The sequence below is a fragment of the Saccostrea echinata genome, unplaced genomic scaffold (genome assembly GCF_033153115.1).
Source record: "Saccostrea echinata isolate AGI-Se365-2 ecotype Australia unplaced genomic scaffold, CSIRO_AGI_Sech_v1 ptg000054l, whole genome shotgun sequence".
Taxonomy (NCBI): Eukaryota; Metazoa; Mollusca; class Bivalvia; order Ostreida; family Ostreidae; genus Saccostrea; species Saccostrea echinata.
Genome location: NW_026889803.1, coordinates 61,805,347 through 61,822,207, shown reverse-complemented (window position 1 = coordinate 61,822,207; position 16,861 = coordinate 61,805,347). Strand labels below are relative to the sequence as shown.

Genomic DNA, 16,861 nt, shown 5'->3' with positions numbered 1-16,861 from the left:
TAAATCACTACAGAACTCTTTTGTACTGAAAATAGAAAAAGTGCAAGATAAATCGATAATCTTTTATTCCATTTTAAATGTTTCGCCAAAATTAGCCATTTTTGAATGATTATCTGGCATTGTCATGTATAATTAATTGTGAAATAAAAATACTGTTATGATTTCTTTCAACAATACTTTTAAAAGCTATTTTGCAGATTTTGTTGAAACTTATGTACGAATTATCTATGATATTCTACGCCATTTTAAAAATGTTTCCAATGTAAACAATGAATAAGTGAATAACAAGGTGCCAGTGCTTATAAAGTCTTTAACATGTTAATTTACATTGAAAGTAAAGCTTTTCCGGTGAGTTTTTTTTAATTGCACAATACAAACAAGGAAAATATATTTTACAGCTTTCAATACGTTGTTATTGTTCTTACTGAGCTATGAGTTTGTTTTAAGTTGCGCCCAACAATCATGTAAATTACCTGATTATAGGTTGCATTGCTAGTATATCCATTTATTTTCTTTTGTAATAACATAATTTGTAAGTAAAGGATTTTCTGTTTGTTAACAAATTGGGTGATATTTTTGGATACCCGTTCATTTTGTTTCAGTTTAGAATATAACTTGTACAATATTGATAATTAAAAAATCCTAATCATATCATGTACTATGGTTTTTTTCAGCACCGAACATTTGTTGTTGTTGTGAATTTCAATGACAAAATTGCTCGGATCCGAGCCCGCATGCTGCACAAGTTATTTGAGATTGGCTATCCAGATCACCAGTTCAGACTTCGCTACAAGGGACAGTATCTCAGGGATGCCTTTCTCATTAGAGATTATGAGATTGTTGACAATTCTGTGATTAAGATGATTCCTTTATCAAAGAAATCTGAAGTATGAATTCCATGATACTTTCCTCAAATGTCAAATAAGAATAAGTGAAGCAAAAATCTTTCTCAATTTCTTTACCTTATTAACTTACATGTACCAGCCATAAGACAGAGTATTGTTTATTGAGAATTAATATTATGAATCTATATGCTTCACCATGGCATGTTTTCACCCTTAAATTTGTATCTTGAATGTTATGGCAAATAGAATCTGTAACATATTGTTGTTGTTTTTTTCATGAATTAGTGTACTCATATCTGAGAATTGAAACTGCATTACGTAACCAAAAATACTATGTACATTGTATTTAGAGTAATGTGAACTAAATGCTTATGCTACCATTTCAGTCCATGTCTGACTTGCAGTCTGTGGCAGGATCCTCTACAGTCAACCTGGATCTGAATGCTAATGAAACAACTGATGTCAAGGCCCCACTGTACAAGGAAATTAAAGCATTTACACTGAGAGAGAAACTTCTGAAGGATTTTAATGTAATCTAAACTAAATTTACAGATTGTGATATAGCTATGCCTATAATGATGAATACTTTTCTTAAATAATGCACTTAGGATAACACATTGTCAATTAGCAGTTTCATTTATGCTAAAATTTTAAGCTGCAGTGTATGTTTATATGCTTCAAATGCATCAAAATCTTTGAGTGAAGATATTTTACCTTTGTTTATAGACAGTTTGTATAAACAGCTGTTTTCATACAGTTCCTACACATTTTTTAGACACATCTATAAGATACCTTATAACTTATTATTGTAGGACCCATTGTTTACTTTATAACTTGTTATGTTTACTCTATGTCTTGTTATTGTAGGACCCATTCTTTACTCTATAACTTGTTATTATAGAGCCCATTGTTTACTCTATAACTTGTTATTGTTTACTCCAAACTTGTTACTGCATGGGCTATTGTTTACTCTTATCTTGTTTTTAGGGCCTTTTGTACATGCACTTCCTGACCACCTGTCTGACCCTGGTGACAACCTTTTACTACTCTTTTCTGTGGACCTTCCCAGTTTTTATTTTTGCAGTTTTGTTTCGCCCTCAGTACACAAGAGTTGGAGGATATGTTGGAAATAACACTCATTTGTAAGTCACTGATAAATGTTATTTGTCTGAAAGTCAGTTTGTGTTTAATTTAAATTCAATGAATATGAAAATAATATTAATTTGTTTACAGGAGATTTATTTTCTGTATTGCATACCTCTAGGCCACTGTCAATTAATTTGTTTACAGGAGGTTTATTTTCTGTATTGCATACTTCTAAGCCATTGTCCAATAATTTGTTTACAGGAGATTTATTTTCTGTATTGCATACTTCTTGGCCACTGTCAAGTACTTTGTTTACAGGAGGTTTATTTTCTGTATTGCGTACTTCTTGGCTTCACTGGGGACACTGGGAGCGGCTATTTACATGTCTGCCACATCCTGGATGGTGATTGTGGTAAGTCTTTTATCTCAAATGTGATTGGCAGAGGAAAAAAGCTTCGAGATATCCGAGGATTCAAGATGTTGTGGTTAAAACACATAAAGAAAGTAAAAGTGGTTGGAACTTTAAACTCACTTTGGCATATCCCTGGTATTAAAGATATTGATGTTCCTGTGTTCAAGATACTAGTTCAATTCTCTGTTTTTGTGCAAAGAAAAGCTTGAAAACTAGGCTTTACAAAAGTAAAATCCTGATTTTGACATCCAAATAAGATTGTATTGTATTTGCCATCTAAATAAGGTTGTATTGTATTTGACATCTAAATAAGACTGCATTGTATTTCAGAATCATGGTTGTAAGGACTGGGAATTTGTCAGTGACTGCTCTCATAAGAATGTCTTTACTGCTATATTCTTTGCCATGCAGTCCCTTCTTCTCCTTCTGTCAGCCATTGTTGTGGGAGTCCTGTTCTTCAGCTTCAGACTGGAGGTAAAATCTAAGACATAAAACTACATGTATATTTATCCTTAGATTTTACATGTATATGTCAGAATACTTGTATTGTCACATTGAAGATAAATTTTCAGAACTTTGTTTTTTTTTTTTTCTCTGCAGATTGGAGATTATATTGAACAATTTCTAGTTCAGGAGAGGGATATTGAAATGGTGATGGCAGCAGCTCGCAATGGAAGGTGAGCTCTCTTTTTAAAGAGTATGTGTAATCAACTTATCCACTGTTCTTGTTGTATTTGTAAAAAATCATCAATCCTCACCTGTTATTTCAGACTGAAGGACAAGAGAACAGCGGCCTATGAGCTGGCAGCCATGGCAGCCTCTGGTGACGACAACAAATTCAGGATTGTGGCAGAAGGAGGGTACGTTAACTGTGCTTCTGAACATAATATCCTTACAGACTAAATACATTGTAGAATTTTAATATACTACTGTTATAACTTTTCTTACTAAAAACCCTTTTCCGGTTGATTTAGTTTGGAGGTTCTGCTTGCTCTTGCAATGAGTACAGATGAAGGGACACAGGAGCATGCAGTGGAAGCTCTAGAAGAACTCATCACAATTCCCTCCATACAGGTAATTACTAATCTCCTCCATACAAGTAATTACTCACCACCACCACCTCCATACAAGTAATTACTCACCACAATTCCCTCCATATGTGAATTACTCATCTCCTCCATACAAGTAATTCAAACTCATTGCCACCCCCTCCATACAAGTAATTACTCACCACAATTCCCTCCATACAGGTAATTACTCATCTCCTCCATACAAGTAATTACTCACCACCACCACCTCCATACAAGTAATTACTCACCTTAATTCCCTCCATACAAGTAATTACTCATCTCCTCCATACAAGTAATTCAAACTCATTGCTACCCCCTCCATACAAGTAATTACTCACCACAATTCCCTCCATACAGGTAATTACTCATCTCCTCCATACAAGTAATTCAAACTCATCACTATCCCCTCCATACCAGTAATCATCACCTTCCCATTCATACAAGAAATTACTGCAGCTGTGTGTTTATTATATTGTTCAGTGGAGCTGTGTCATTGCGCAAGGTTTGTTTCAAAATATTAGATATTGGTTTTCACTGTATGTTATGTGTCCTATTTTTTAGGACAACTTTGTGGAGATGGGAGGAGTGAAGGCTTTGACGGCACTGCTTCACTCGGAGAATTCCCGAATCATGCAGGAAGCTGCTAATGCCATTTACGGAATAGTGTCAGAGTCTGATGAACACAAGAGTGCTGTAGTCATGGACCATGGGTAAATGTAGCCTTATGTTGCATAGGGGCTCCCCATGTAATTCTGTAAATGATGAATGATAAGTATATATAGGTCTACCCCTCTATAAGATTTTATATTACAGAGGGGTAGACTTATATATACTTATCATTTGTCATTTACAGAATTACATGGGGATCACCTATGTAATGTTGTACAAGAAATGAAGAGTTTTTAATGTTTACAGTTGTTGTTTGTTTTCACAGAATGGATGAGAGTCATGACTTTGTGTACATCTAAAAGTCCATATGTTTTCAGCCTAGCAAAAAAATCAATGAACCATGCATTTAATACAATGGCTCTTTGTAGATTATTTCTATGATTATTGTTAATATTATGGCGGGTAATTTATATAGAAATGTGTGTTATTCCAGTCTGGATGACCTGGCCCATGCCGCTTACCAAGGAACAATAACCTGTCAGAGAACAGTTGCCAGTATCTTTCTGGATCTGGCATTCAACAGAGACATCAGAGTCCAGATCACTTCCAGGAATATTCCAGGTAAATCGTCAAGGGACATAACTAGTGACCAAGTCAATAATTGTTACAGTCATGTCAGAGATATTAGCTCTGGCATGATAACAACTTGGAAGTTCTGTAAATTTGATATTGAAGGCTTCTCTTTACATTTTATGTTTAATGATACAAAGAATTGACATTTGAAATATTTCTTTTCTCCAGCCCAGGCCTTAATCCACCTCTGTAGAAGTAATGACGTGGAGACTCAAAGATATGCTTTACAAACACTAGAACTTCTGGCAATAGAAAGTTCTGACATGATCTGTGCCCAAGTATGTTATTGCTTAAAAAATAGTTATATCTGCATTCACAGTACAAGATTTACCAAAAAATAACTGTTCTGGTAAAAATTGCAATTTTTAATTCCCTAGGAAAATCTACTGGAGGTTCTTCTGGAGCTTCCTATGAATACCATGGACGAAAAGTTGTTCCTTTTGGCTGGAAAAATTCTCCTTTACTACGCAGAAAATAGACATGCAAGTCATGCCTTACTTTGTGATAAATCATAAAAATTTGTGACAACACGTTTTTAAAAAACCCACATGTAAAAATGCCTTTTTAAAGGTTTATTGATTCCTCTGCTTACAGACATGTGAACTTCTGATGGATCACACCATGTTGAAGGAGTCACTGAGTATGTTTGCCAGAACCAAGGACCCAATGCTGCAGAAGGTTGTGGCCAAAATCATCTTCTGTATGCTGGAGGCCACAGACCTACGGTGAGTTGTAAATATTTAAATTTCTAAATCAGAGGGTGTACGCAGTACAGTTAAGGTGCCAAATGGAAATATCGGCGATTTTTTTAGACAGAAAATACATTCTTTACAAGGATGGGCGATTCTTTTTTAGGCCTTTACTATTATCAGACAAATGTAATGTGGCTTAAAACTACATGTTGAGGACGTTAATATTTCTTATTTAGATTTGTTACGTAATGTGGCAGTCACGTGATTTTAGCAAATATACCTGCAGTATTGAGGTCATCTATAAATTCTAAAATTGTAAGGGCAAAACCAAGTTAAAAATCTAAGTTTAATTTATAACTATTTTCAACACTCTTTGTAGTTTGTGAAAAGTGCTGCGAATGTATATAGATTCTACTATATAATTGCTTAAATAACATTTGTTAGACCATATGTTGAATATTTTGCTGGTCAAGTACATTAAATGTAGATATAATTAATTCATTTGCAAGATTTCATCAGGTTCGCAGCACTTTTCAAATATCTTCAAACCTCTTGAGTTTATGTGTAAAAGCTTGTCGTAATTCATTGAGGGTATGCCCTTGCAATATATTGATTTATTACGACCCTTCTATTACCCTTCAATGAATCTGCATACAAATGTACGGCAGTTTCACTTGTCTAGGGAAAGTACGGGAAGAATACGAATAAAATCATAAAATAGACATCGCATCCAGGTTAATGGCCTCTTATATATCTGCAAATAATATTTTATTTAATTACAAAACACATTTTTCATTGTATAAAATATAACTTGATCCGCCTCTCACTGCATACAAACTGTGTCAAATTTTACGATATGACGTCACATTGACAAGTGCATTGCGATCAGTGAATTGTTTATATTATTTGTGTGGGATTTAACCAACAACAAAAATACATGCAATAGTAAGTATTGATGTAGTTTAAAGCTATCCAACAGTTTAAAATAGCATATCATTTCATTCTGTGGTAATTTGAAGAACATGTATTTTTGTGTGATATCATAGTAAGCATTTCCCATAAAAATTAGGCCCCGCCTCCTTATTGCAGCCTTAACTGTGCTGCGTTTGTCTATGAAGCTTACCCTCATATCAGGTTAGTCCATATCAAATGTAAGCTGTTGGACTAGTAGGATATTTTCATGATTTGAAAGATAATTCTGTTTTTATTAACAGCATTCATAAAAATTCAAAATCTTATCATGAAAACATGGACAGTTAACGTAGAACCTAGGTCGTGTGACGTCATATCGAGTAAATGAGTTTAGACTGTCTTTTTTGGTGCTAGATCCATTATGACATCATAATTAATTTAAAGTTACTTTTTCCCGTACTTTCTCCAAGACTGTCTCATGTAATGAAGTTACACAGCTGTGATAATGTGAATGCATTGCAACTATTTTGAAGGAATGCAAAAATCGTAAGAAATATCTAAATACATGTAGTACAATATCTTGATGAAATGTGTCTGAGTCAAAGATCTGTTAAAAATTGTGTGTATATTTTGTAATGTCTATCATGAAATCATGTGCATTTCCTTTCATAATTATTTGTTAATTATTCATCATGGTTGGTGTATAATAATAATGTTTCCCTAAAATATTATCTTTTTAAATAAAAAACAAAACATTTTTTGATAAATATTCACATTGTAAAATGAACATAACCCTAACACAGTCATTTAATAATTAAATCCTGTGTAAGTCCAAAAAGGTCAACAAAAGAAGTATTGATAAATAGAGGGTCTCTCATTCGTTTGTGGGGAAAGATACATGTATATGTATTAATCACTTTTTGTAATCATTTGGGTATGTTCTTCATCATATTAAAGATTGAAAACATTCTGACAAAGACTTTTGAAAAATATTTACAAATTTGGGTGGTAAATTGACTCAAAAAATATTGAGCATATTTGCCTATATTCGTTGAAATGTGGACTTAATCTTTTATGTCAATTGAATAAAAAGAATTTATTCTTAAATAATTTTGCTTAATACGGTTCAGTTAATAAAGTCTATAAACGACGATGTTTGAAGAAGTATTTTTGTGATTTTCTATATTCTCTTCATGACCAGTACCCCTAAAAATGGCTGAAAATATGTAGTCGCAATGTAAGATTATCATTCCAAGTTGCACTGGCTGCACTACATTTAATAACAAGGAAAGATTTTATATATTTTTAACTGATTGATAAGCGAGTGCTAATTTATCATTTTGAAAAGTTTGAAAATCTTGTGACAAAGACTTTTCCGACATAGGTTCTACCTTAAAACATATTCTATTTTTAGTAACAGATGCAACACCATTCATCAAACTTAAAAGAAATATGCATCTTGACAAAGTTCAATTCTACTTGTGCATCAAGATTTATTGGAATTGGCAAAATTACTAAAGGAGTAGCAATTTGAAAATTTATTCACACACAGACTGACAATGGACACTTAACTGTTGCAAATAAAGCTCTTCTGGACTTGAACCAGGAAAGATAAAAATTTAAATGGCCGCTGTAATTAGATGATTTGTTGAACTTTTTATAAATCCACACATATGATATTTGATGTTGAGTTGCCTCCTTAGATACATTGAATATTGTTTGTGCTTTTACATAAAAACTTTTATTTTACAGTGTGCGGGCTCGGCGCCTGAAGTTAGACCGGGTTCTGGAATACATAATGGACAATTCTGCTGACAGAGAGGCGTGGGACATGGCTGATCAAGGTACAGTGTAACAGAGCAAAATAGCATTAAGATGAAAAAACTCAGTATCTTTATTTATTCTTCTGTGAAAGAGGTTTTTAATTGTGTGCATTATGTATGTGAAAGATACAAATAAGTTTTATTTTAAGTATTGCTCTGTAATTATAATGTCAAACATCTACTTCCAACATACTTGGTCATTCTTATATTCTGAGTCAATAAAATGAAGTGTTTTGTTATGCTACAGGCCTACAGGTGATGAATTCTAAGGATGACCATACCCCTGTCCCAGCTCTTCCCTCCCTCACTACACTGGAGAAACTCAATAAAATGGCCCCCAAAGACTCATTTGGATCTCGAGCTTCCCTTCGCTCAGATCCAGGCTCATCTGGGGGCTCGTCTGATGACATAAAGAAGGGAATCAATTGAGGAAGTGATCCTCCCCGGGCAATTTAACTTTTTGTCGAAATTTTCTTTTTTATATCAACATATATGAACTTTCCACAGTATCATGCATTAAATTTGTTAGAACATGATTATTTAGTTTTCTAACAATATGAATAAATGTGAAGTTTTGTTAACTGTTTTCCATCCCAAATATGCCCTCTTTTTTGATTTATATAAGGAAGAACATGTATATTGTATAAAAACAACAGTCTACAGTGTACCTAATTTGCTAATATTTTTTCACAAACTTGACATTTATTTGTTGATTACTGTGATAATTTTATGATGATTTATTCCTGTTTGTAACACCTATTTTTATATATATTTATATATATGCATATGTCTATCTGTACCATGCCTGTTTTTTTATTTATGTTTATTATTTTTTATCATTTCCACTAATGTCTTCATTATTTACCTCCAGGCTTAACTGTCTTTATAAAATACATGTACATTTTCATTTTCCATTTGATTTAATGAATTCCAACAATTTATTATCTATATTAAACATTTTATTTTAGACTTTGGAGGCTGGTCCTCTCTTGCTTTAATTATTAACTGTTATAAAACAACGCGGTAAACTATTTTATAGTTACAAAATTTTGTGGGTTTTTTTTCTCTGAAGGTAAGAGGTTAGAAGACTTCAGTTGAGTGTTAGAGTGGACTACAAGTAATTTTACACACATTCACATGTGCATGTGTAGACTCGGATCAATACAGCTATTAATATGTGAAAGTTTTGCTTTAAACCTTGTTTAGTAAAGTGGAACGAAGGTGGACTAATGTCCAATCAGTAAAGATCCTGCTTTCTCTGCTCAATTTATATCGGGTCTTGGTTTTTAACTCAACTGAACCAAAGGTCACAGCTTAATTAAAGCTGATCTTGTTTTAAATCTGATAACTTTTCAGATTTTTGACCACTTCTTAACAAGTACAGAGCTAATTTCAACCAAACTTGGCCCAAAACATACTTCAGTAAAGGGAATTTGAGACTGTTCAGTTGAAGGCCCTTACATATCAAGGGAAGATAATAGAAAGTAAAAATGGTGAAAAAAATTACACAAAAGCACATACAAGGAAATACAAAAAAAATTACAAAACTTTGTATGGTGCAGGGCTATGATAGGGACTAGTATCCAATTTAATATAAAATAGGAAAATTCTTCTCAAGAAACAAGAGGGCCATACTTAATTTGACTGGGATTTGACACATTACTTTGCATATCAGAATTGTAGATCAAATTTGAAGTACAATGTAATGGGATTTCAACTCTTTTGTAAGTCTTACAACTCTTTATTGCTTGATACTCATGAAAACTCAGCATTCTATTTCTTTCTTTTTTTCTTTTTTTGGTATTTTGTTACTGGATGTTTTTCTCAAACTGTCCACCACTTTTGTTTCTTAATGCTTTTAAATTCAGGTTTTTGATAATGAATTTAGTATATTGTTGTGCATGGATACATACTTGTTTCATATATGTAAATGAGTTGCAGATAGCATAGAGTTTCATCTCAGATTTTAGTCATTCATTAAATCTTATAAGAATTTTGTTTTCATAAGATTTTTATCAAATATCTAGGCTTTGGATTGAGATTTGCCTGCTAATGTGCATGAAAGAGTTGCATGTGAAGTTTCATGGTATGGCCCTCTCTTCATTTTAATTTAAGAAAATGTTTTGGATTAAACTTTGAAATATTGGATTGAAATTTGATACACAGCAATGCATATCACAGCAGCAAAACATGTTTGCATGACTCTGCAGGAATTTTAAATTATCTGGTCCATTGATGGCTAAAATTTATTAAAATGGTGTTTACAGAATTTTTTATTATTTAATCCTTAGATTTTGGACCAAATTTTCATACACTAGAGTGTGTAGCAGAGTTGTTTTGGTACACTCTCTAGTGTATCAAACCAGTGTATCAAACCAACTCTACTACCCTCTTTAGTGTATTGAACCAACTCTGTTACACTCTCTAGTGTATCAAAATAACTCTGCTACACTCACTAGTGTATCAAAACAACTCTGCTACACTCTCTAGTGTATCAAAATAACTCTGCTACACTCTCTAGTGTATCAAAATAACTCTGCTACACTCTCTAGTGTATCAAAACAACTCTGCTACACACTCTAGTGTATCAAAACAACTCTGCTACACACTCTAGTGTACCAAAACAACTCTTGCTACAATCTCTATTGTATCAAACCAACTCTGCTACACTCACAAATGTATCAAACCAACTCTGCTACACTCTCTAGTATATCAAACAAACTCTGCTAACCTCTCCAGTGTATCAAAACAACTCTGCTACACTATCCAGTGTATCAAAACACTCTGGTACACTCTTAAGTGTATCAAAACAATTGCTACACTAATCAAAACAACTCTGCTACACTTTCTTGTGTACCAAAACAACTCTGCTACACTCTCTATCAAACTAACTCTGCTTTACTCTCTAGTGTATCAAACAACTCTGCTTTACTCTCTAGTGTATCAAAACAACTCTGCTTCACACTCTAATGTACCAAAACAACACTGCTACACTTTCTTGTGTATTAAAATAACTCTGCTACACTCTCTATCATACCAACTCTGCTAAACTCTCTTGTTTATCAGAACAACTCTGCTACACTTTCTTGTGTACCAAAATAACTCTGGTACACTTTGTGTACCAAAACAACTCTGCTACACTTTCTTGTGTACCAAAATAACTCTGCTACACTTTCTTGTGTATCACACCAACTCTGATTCACTTGCTAGTGTATCAAACCAACTCTACTACACTCTCTAGTGTATCAAACAACTCTGCTACAATCTCAAGTGTATCAAAACAATTCTGCCATTTTTTTCATAATTAAATCATCATTTAAAAAAACAAACTTAAAATAAACCTTTAATAAACACAAGTTGCATCATTTGTTCTTCATAAAAATATTTCAATCATTTATGACTGAGTGCTCTTACAATATAAATGCCAGTAACCAGAAAGACATTTGGAATATCTACCAGCAGACAGAACAATACGGCATCTAACAGTTTATAACTGTTGTTCCTGGACTTGAGTATATTTATATATTCTTTGTAATAATGCAATCATATAAAAACATATAGAAAAAGGAATGAAAATAGCTTAACAAATTGTTATTACCAAAAATCTCAAAATATTTTGTATGCTTGTTAAACAGGTTAAAATGCATTAAACATGGGAAAAAAATTGAATTAAAATTGGACTAGATTTCACAAAGCTGAGTAGCCTGTGTAACCATTAATGAAGGGTAAACCAGTCCCTACAGATTTCTGGTAGTCTAAATAATCTTCACCAAAAAAGTTCAAAAGATAAATTTCCTCTTCATAAATTCTCTCTCGGAAAAATCTCCATGACACTATTGTATAGGCTATCAAGCAGAATGGATTTCCTAATATTAGCTGAAAAAATAAAATGAAATTTATACATTTATACTCTTAATTTATTAGCATGCTTACATATGTATACACAAACCTTCAATCCAGACATACTTTAAAAATTTGTTCCTCAATGGATTATGTGCAGCATCCACATACTCCCCTCTCCCTTTTCAGTCAAATTTTTATGATGATTAATTTAACAGGGTTGTCCCTAAGAATTAAAAATAGCAGGGGACATTAAAAAAAAGTTGAAGGGGGTCTGGGGTTCCTCCCTTAACAGAGGAATGAGGGGGAATACCAGAGAAGCCTGAAGATTATGTCCAATATAGGCGGGGAAATTTCCCAGCCCCCCAGGTCTTAGGGACAACCCTGAATTAGAGTTGTCCTAACAAGACTGATACCCCTACCAGGGTCACAATCAAAATGTGCATATAGAAAACCCAGATGCACCCTACAAAGTCTGGATATCCCTTCTAGATAAGCCAGAAAAGAATCTACAAGCTGAACTTCACCTATATAGATGGACAGTCAAACAATGCTGAATTTTAATGAATTGATGTCTACAGACATTCCAGTCAAATAAAACCTAATAATAATTTTCTCCATTAAAGTTTTATTTTCTGGGCAGAAAATGATAATAACATGATAATAGCTGCTAATCTCCCTGCAGAGTTGTTGTTCGTTCCTCTCTCAAACACCTCTGCAAGGGGCTCTCGTCAAGAATTTTGACATAAAGCAAAAAAACACCCACAACATTCCAAGGATGATTTCAAATTAAACTAATAGTTCTAGATCTACCTTAAAAGACAAACATTAGTGCAGGAATTTAATTATAATGAATTAAAACAAACACACTTTCTTGTGCCTAAAGGTGCTTGGACACAGATTTGAAGTTAATATTTTTTCAAATTTTCTGTAAAATTTCATGACTTATATGTTGCTATAGCATTTCATACTAAAATATAATAAAAATCTTATTTCACCTCGTAGTTATTGAAACTTCAAATTTCTGAATGCGTTTGATTGACACATCCTTGCACTTTCACAATATTTAGTTTTATTCTTAATACTTAAGTAAAGTGGCAATTTTGTTGTGTATTAATGAAAAATATTAAAACTATAATCCAGAAAATTCAGAGTAGAAATGTTCGAAAGCAAAACCCACTCACAGTATTGTCAGTCCGTGCTCAGTGGTGTGTGCAGACTTTAACGATTGAACACACCCGGTGAATCGTAAACATTAACAATAACAGAGCTTGTGCCCTGTTTACAAAAACAGTTTACGTTTCACGGGTGTATTCAATTTGTTAAACTCTGTACACAACACTGAGCACGGGCTGACGATATTAGTGAGGGGGTTTGCTTTCGCACATTTCTACTCTGAATTTTCTGGATTATAGATGTAATGTTTTTCATTAATACACAACAGAATCGCTTCTTTTCTTGAATGTTAGGGATAAAGATAAAATTTGTGAAAGTGCAAGGATGTGTAAATCAAACGCGTCCAGGAATTCGTAGTTCCAATAATTTCCAGATAAAATAAGTTTTTAATTATATTTTCATGTGAAATGCTATTGCAATATATAAGTCGTGATATTATACAGAAAATTTGAGAAAATATAAACTTCAAATCTGTGTCTAAGCACCTTTAACACTGTGACAAGCCAACAACAGAAGTGAATGTATGAGCCGATGGTAGAGAGTAAATTGCTTCATAAAATTCTTTGATTTCTATAAGCTTGAAGAGAAATACATTGTAAAAGTTGCTTTTTCATATCTTTATCCAATGCTTGTCAAACATGTTTATCTTAATTCGATCAAATATGGTAGATCATGCATAAAATATGCGTTTTTATAAAATGTTAAAATGATACATGATTTTATCACACTTGAAACTCATGACCTGACATTACCTGTGTTCCTATGCTCCAATAAAACCAGCCAACGTAGGACGGATGTCGACACCAGGAGTACACTCCCCTGGTGACCAGCTGATGACCTGGTCTCTTGACATACTGTACATAATGGTTAAAATTTGTTGAGGCAGTAATCATACTGGCTTTTCTCAGAGATTCTCCAAACAGGACTAGTACTACACCAATGACAGCTATATAATAATACTGCTTTAAACCTAAAATAAACATTGTGTTATACAGACCTTATGTACACAAAGTGATGAATTTCAGAAATATACATTTTTGCCAAAAGAAATACATTAATTTATGTTTACATATAAATTCTACATGACATTTGAACAATACCTGGTGCTATATACCATTCTACAAGGAACTCAAGCCAACTAGCTACTGCTGCCAACTTATACTCGCGACTGTGGTCAAGCAGATACGAGTCAAGGGTGAGTGAGGAAGGATTTGTAGCTGCTGTTGTCAAATATTCAGAGAAATGGAAGAAGCTGAGTGCCATCAGGTACCACCCAAAATGAGTCAGCGTGGTGTTAGAAAGGCTGATAAGACACCCAAGTCCAAACACAAGCCCCAAGAAGCCACCTCGTACTGCCACCTGGTAAAATACAGATGCGTAAATTTAGCAATGACACATGTATTTTTTTTTACTGTGTTTATACTTTTACCTTCACCTGTTCGCATCATTTCTTCGAGGAAAATCCATCTCCTTCTTTTACATGAATTATTTTTATTCTAGTTATATAAAACAGATATTATAAAAAACATCACCAAATTTACTTCACATGTTACTGCAGCAAACGGTTATCTTTCAAAATTATTTGGCAAGTGAAAATAAGACATGCTTTCAGATTCATCACTGAATTATTATAAATAATTGCACAATATAATGGCAGTATCCCGGTACCAATATCATGCAAAATAAAAGCAAATGAAATCAATTTTGAACAACACTCTGATCATGGTTAGTTTACAGTACTTTTCCTGTGTGTACCTTGTAGAAGTTACCGTGGACACCACCTGTTGTGATGTAGCTGAGCAGCACCAACACACCATTGTATAAAATTGCATACAGTAAAAAAAGAAAGAACCAAAAGTATGCATATAGGTAGTCAAAACTAGTTCCTAGGTACGATATCCATGGCACAAAAACGATGCAGGCCCCACCCAGAAAACTTTTCAAACTTATTCTACCATTTTCGACCAGAAACGCCATTGTAAATACATTTCGCGATTACCTCCCTTAGAGGAGCTCTTCAACGGATGTTTACGTTTCATAAATTTATCGATTATTGACAGATGTACTCCGACTCCGATAAAAATAAATAATGTCAGTAAAAAAATCATTTATATAACATAAAACTGCATTAACGAAGAACTAGACATTATGTCGCCATGTATATATTGACAATATATACATGTACTTATCCTTACTGCACAAATTAATATCGACACTGGCGACAATTTGTGACTAGATTCTCAAAGGCGTTTGGTTTAGGAAGGTGTGTTTTGTGTATTATATGTTTTTCTAGGTGTATCAGAATACACTCATTAAAATTAAAATAAAAAGAAATCGTTGAAATTAACACATTTTAAAAATATCATATTACTATATATAAAAAGAGTCTTTTACAATGGTTTAAAACCATCTGAAACCAAAAGGAGTCTTTTTTTTCAGGTTACACTGGTTACATGTACTTGTAAATATATTCCTTTGGTGACAATCAGTTACAGTGGTTACAGATCATCTGAAACCGAAAGGGGTCTTTATTTTTAGGTTACACTGGTTACAACTATATTCCTTTGGTGACAATCGGTTACAATGATATCAAATCATCTTAAACTCAAGGGGAATTTTGTAGATCTATAGAGATGTAACCAATGTAACCATTGTAACCAGTGTAAAAAAAAAAATGAAAAATGCTATTCATCAGAAGCTTATGTAACCTGTGTTACTGGTTACAAATGAAGATAATAACTTATCAATTTGTATCCACTCTAACCATTGTTACCAGTGTAACCAATTAAAAACTGAATAAATGAAAAAATACCTCCAGTGAAAAGGTTACGTAACCCATGTTACTGGTTACAATTGAACACTGGTTAAAGTCAGCACCAAATTCTTGCCATATATGTGCAAATCGGGTGTCAAAAATGTATCTTGCATCAGCACATATGGTCGTCCAACGTAGGCGACAGTATATATGCAGTGAGTTGAGAGTATGTACATATTGTCCTATACATAATTTTGCAACTGGGTATGTGGTAATGGACGACATTATACATGCAGTGAGGGTAGATGCATATTGTTGCCTACGTCAATATATACAGGACTTCAATTTGTACATTCACAAGAACTACATGTAGTTGTACTGTAGTCCTGGAGGTGTATTGGAACGCACAATGATCACTGTGTCTGCCTGGTCTACTTCATGGCTGAAATCTATGTATCTTATAGACGTAACAGACTGAAAAAAACACCTATGAAGCATCCATTCAAAGACAGTCGTAAAAAGTTGACATTGAATTTTTTTCTGCAACTGTGACGAGAATGAAAGTCCATCATTGCTCTGTCGTGTTAAACAGAAAAAAAGAGACTGATAGACAATAAATTGACATTTAAGATTTGCATAATACACCATAAATATTGGAAAGAGCAATTCTCCATAATGATTTCGGCGTCAACCGATACTATACAGAATCATTATGTATCGACAGACCGATCATCTCAAAAGTCAAGGACCGCATCAGGTGACCAGTGTATGCTGTTTGAGCAATGACGCAGGGATTTTGGGTTCCTTTTCTTCATTTGTGGATATATCCGTTTTAATATCCATTAATCACATATAAAAGTCAATCGTGACATAAACCTTCTGATTCTCTTGTTACATCTATTAAATTGTATTGAGACTTCAATTGAGTTTATCAACAAGTTTTCGATGAATCTTTACCCTTATTAAATTGTTCTATAATTGAACATCCTTTTGCTGTTGAAGAAAATC

The 16,861-nt window shown here is 33.5% G+C and overlaps 2 protein-coding genes and 1 long non-coding RNA gene across 3 annotated transcripts in view; 2 read left to right on the top strand and 1 right to left on the bottom strand.

Moving 5' to 3' along the window:
* The window catches only part of LOC133171528 (uncharacterized), a 213,946-nt gene that overhangs the window by 156,458 nt on the left and 40,627 nt on the right, over positions 1–16,861 (top strand). The gene's annotated exons all lie outside the window — the stretch shown is intronic.
* LOC133206319 (uncharacterized) lies at positions 287–9,000 on the top strand. Its single transcript, XM_061342272.1, has 16 exons — positions 287–348; positions 675–887; positions 1,232–1,375; positions 1,833–1,987; positions 2,250–2,343; positions 2,674–2,817; positions 2,944–3,020; positions 3,114–3,203; positions 3,318–3,417; positions 3,975–4,123; positions 4,516–4,643; positions 4,824–4,933; positions 5,033–5,137; positions 5,250–5,380; positions 8,012–8,103; positions 8,330–9,000. The coding sequence occupies exons 1-16, from the start codon at positions 316–318 to the stop codon at positions 8,509–8,511; spliced, it is 1,947 nt and encodes a 648-aa protein (XP_061198256.1). The 5' UTR covers positions 287–315; the 3' UTR covers positions 8,512–9,000.
* On the bottom strand, positions 11,413–15,111 carry LOC133172630 (protein-S-isoprenylcysteine O-methyltransferase-like). Its single transcript, XM_061307563.1, has 4 exons — positions 14,854–15,111; positions 14,199–14,457; positions 13,851–14,068; positions 11,413–11,958 (listed from the first exon to the last, which is right to left on the bottom strand). The coding sequence occupies exons 1-4, from the start codon at positions 15,073–15,075 to the stop codon at positions 11,770–11,772; spliced, it is 888 nt and encodes a 295-aa protein (XP_061163547.1). The 5' UTR covers positions 15,076–15,111; the 3' UTR covers positions 11,413–11,769.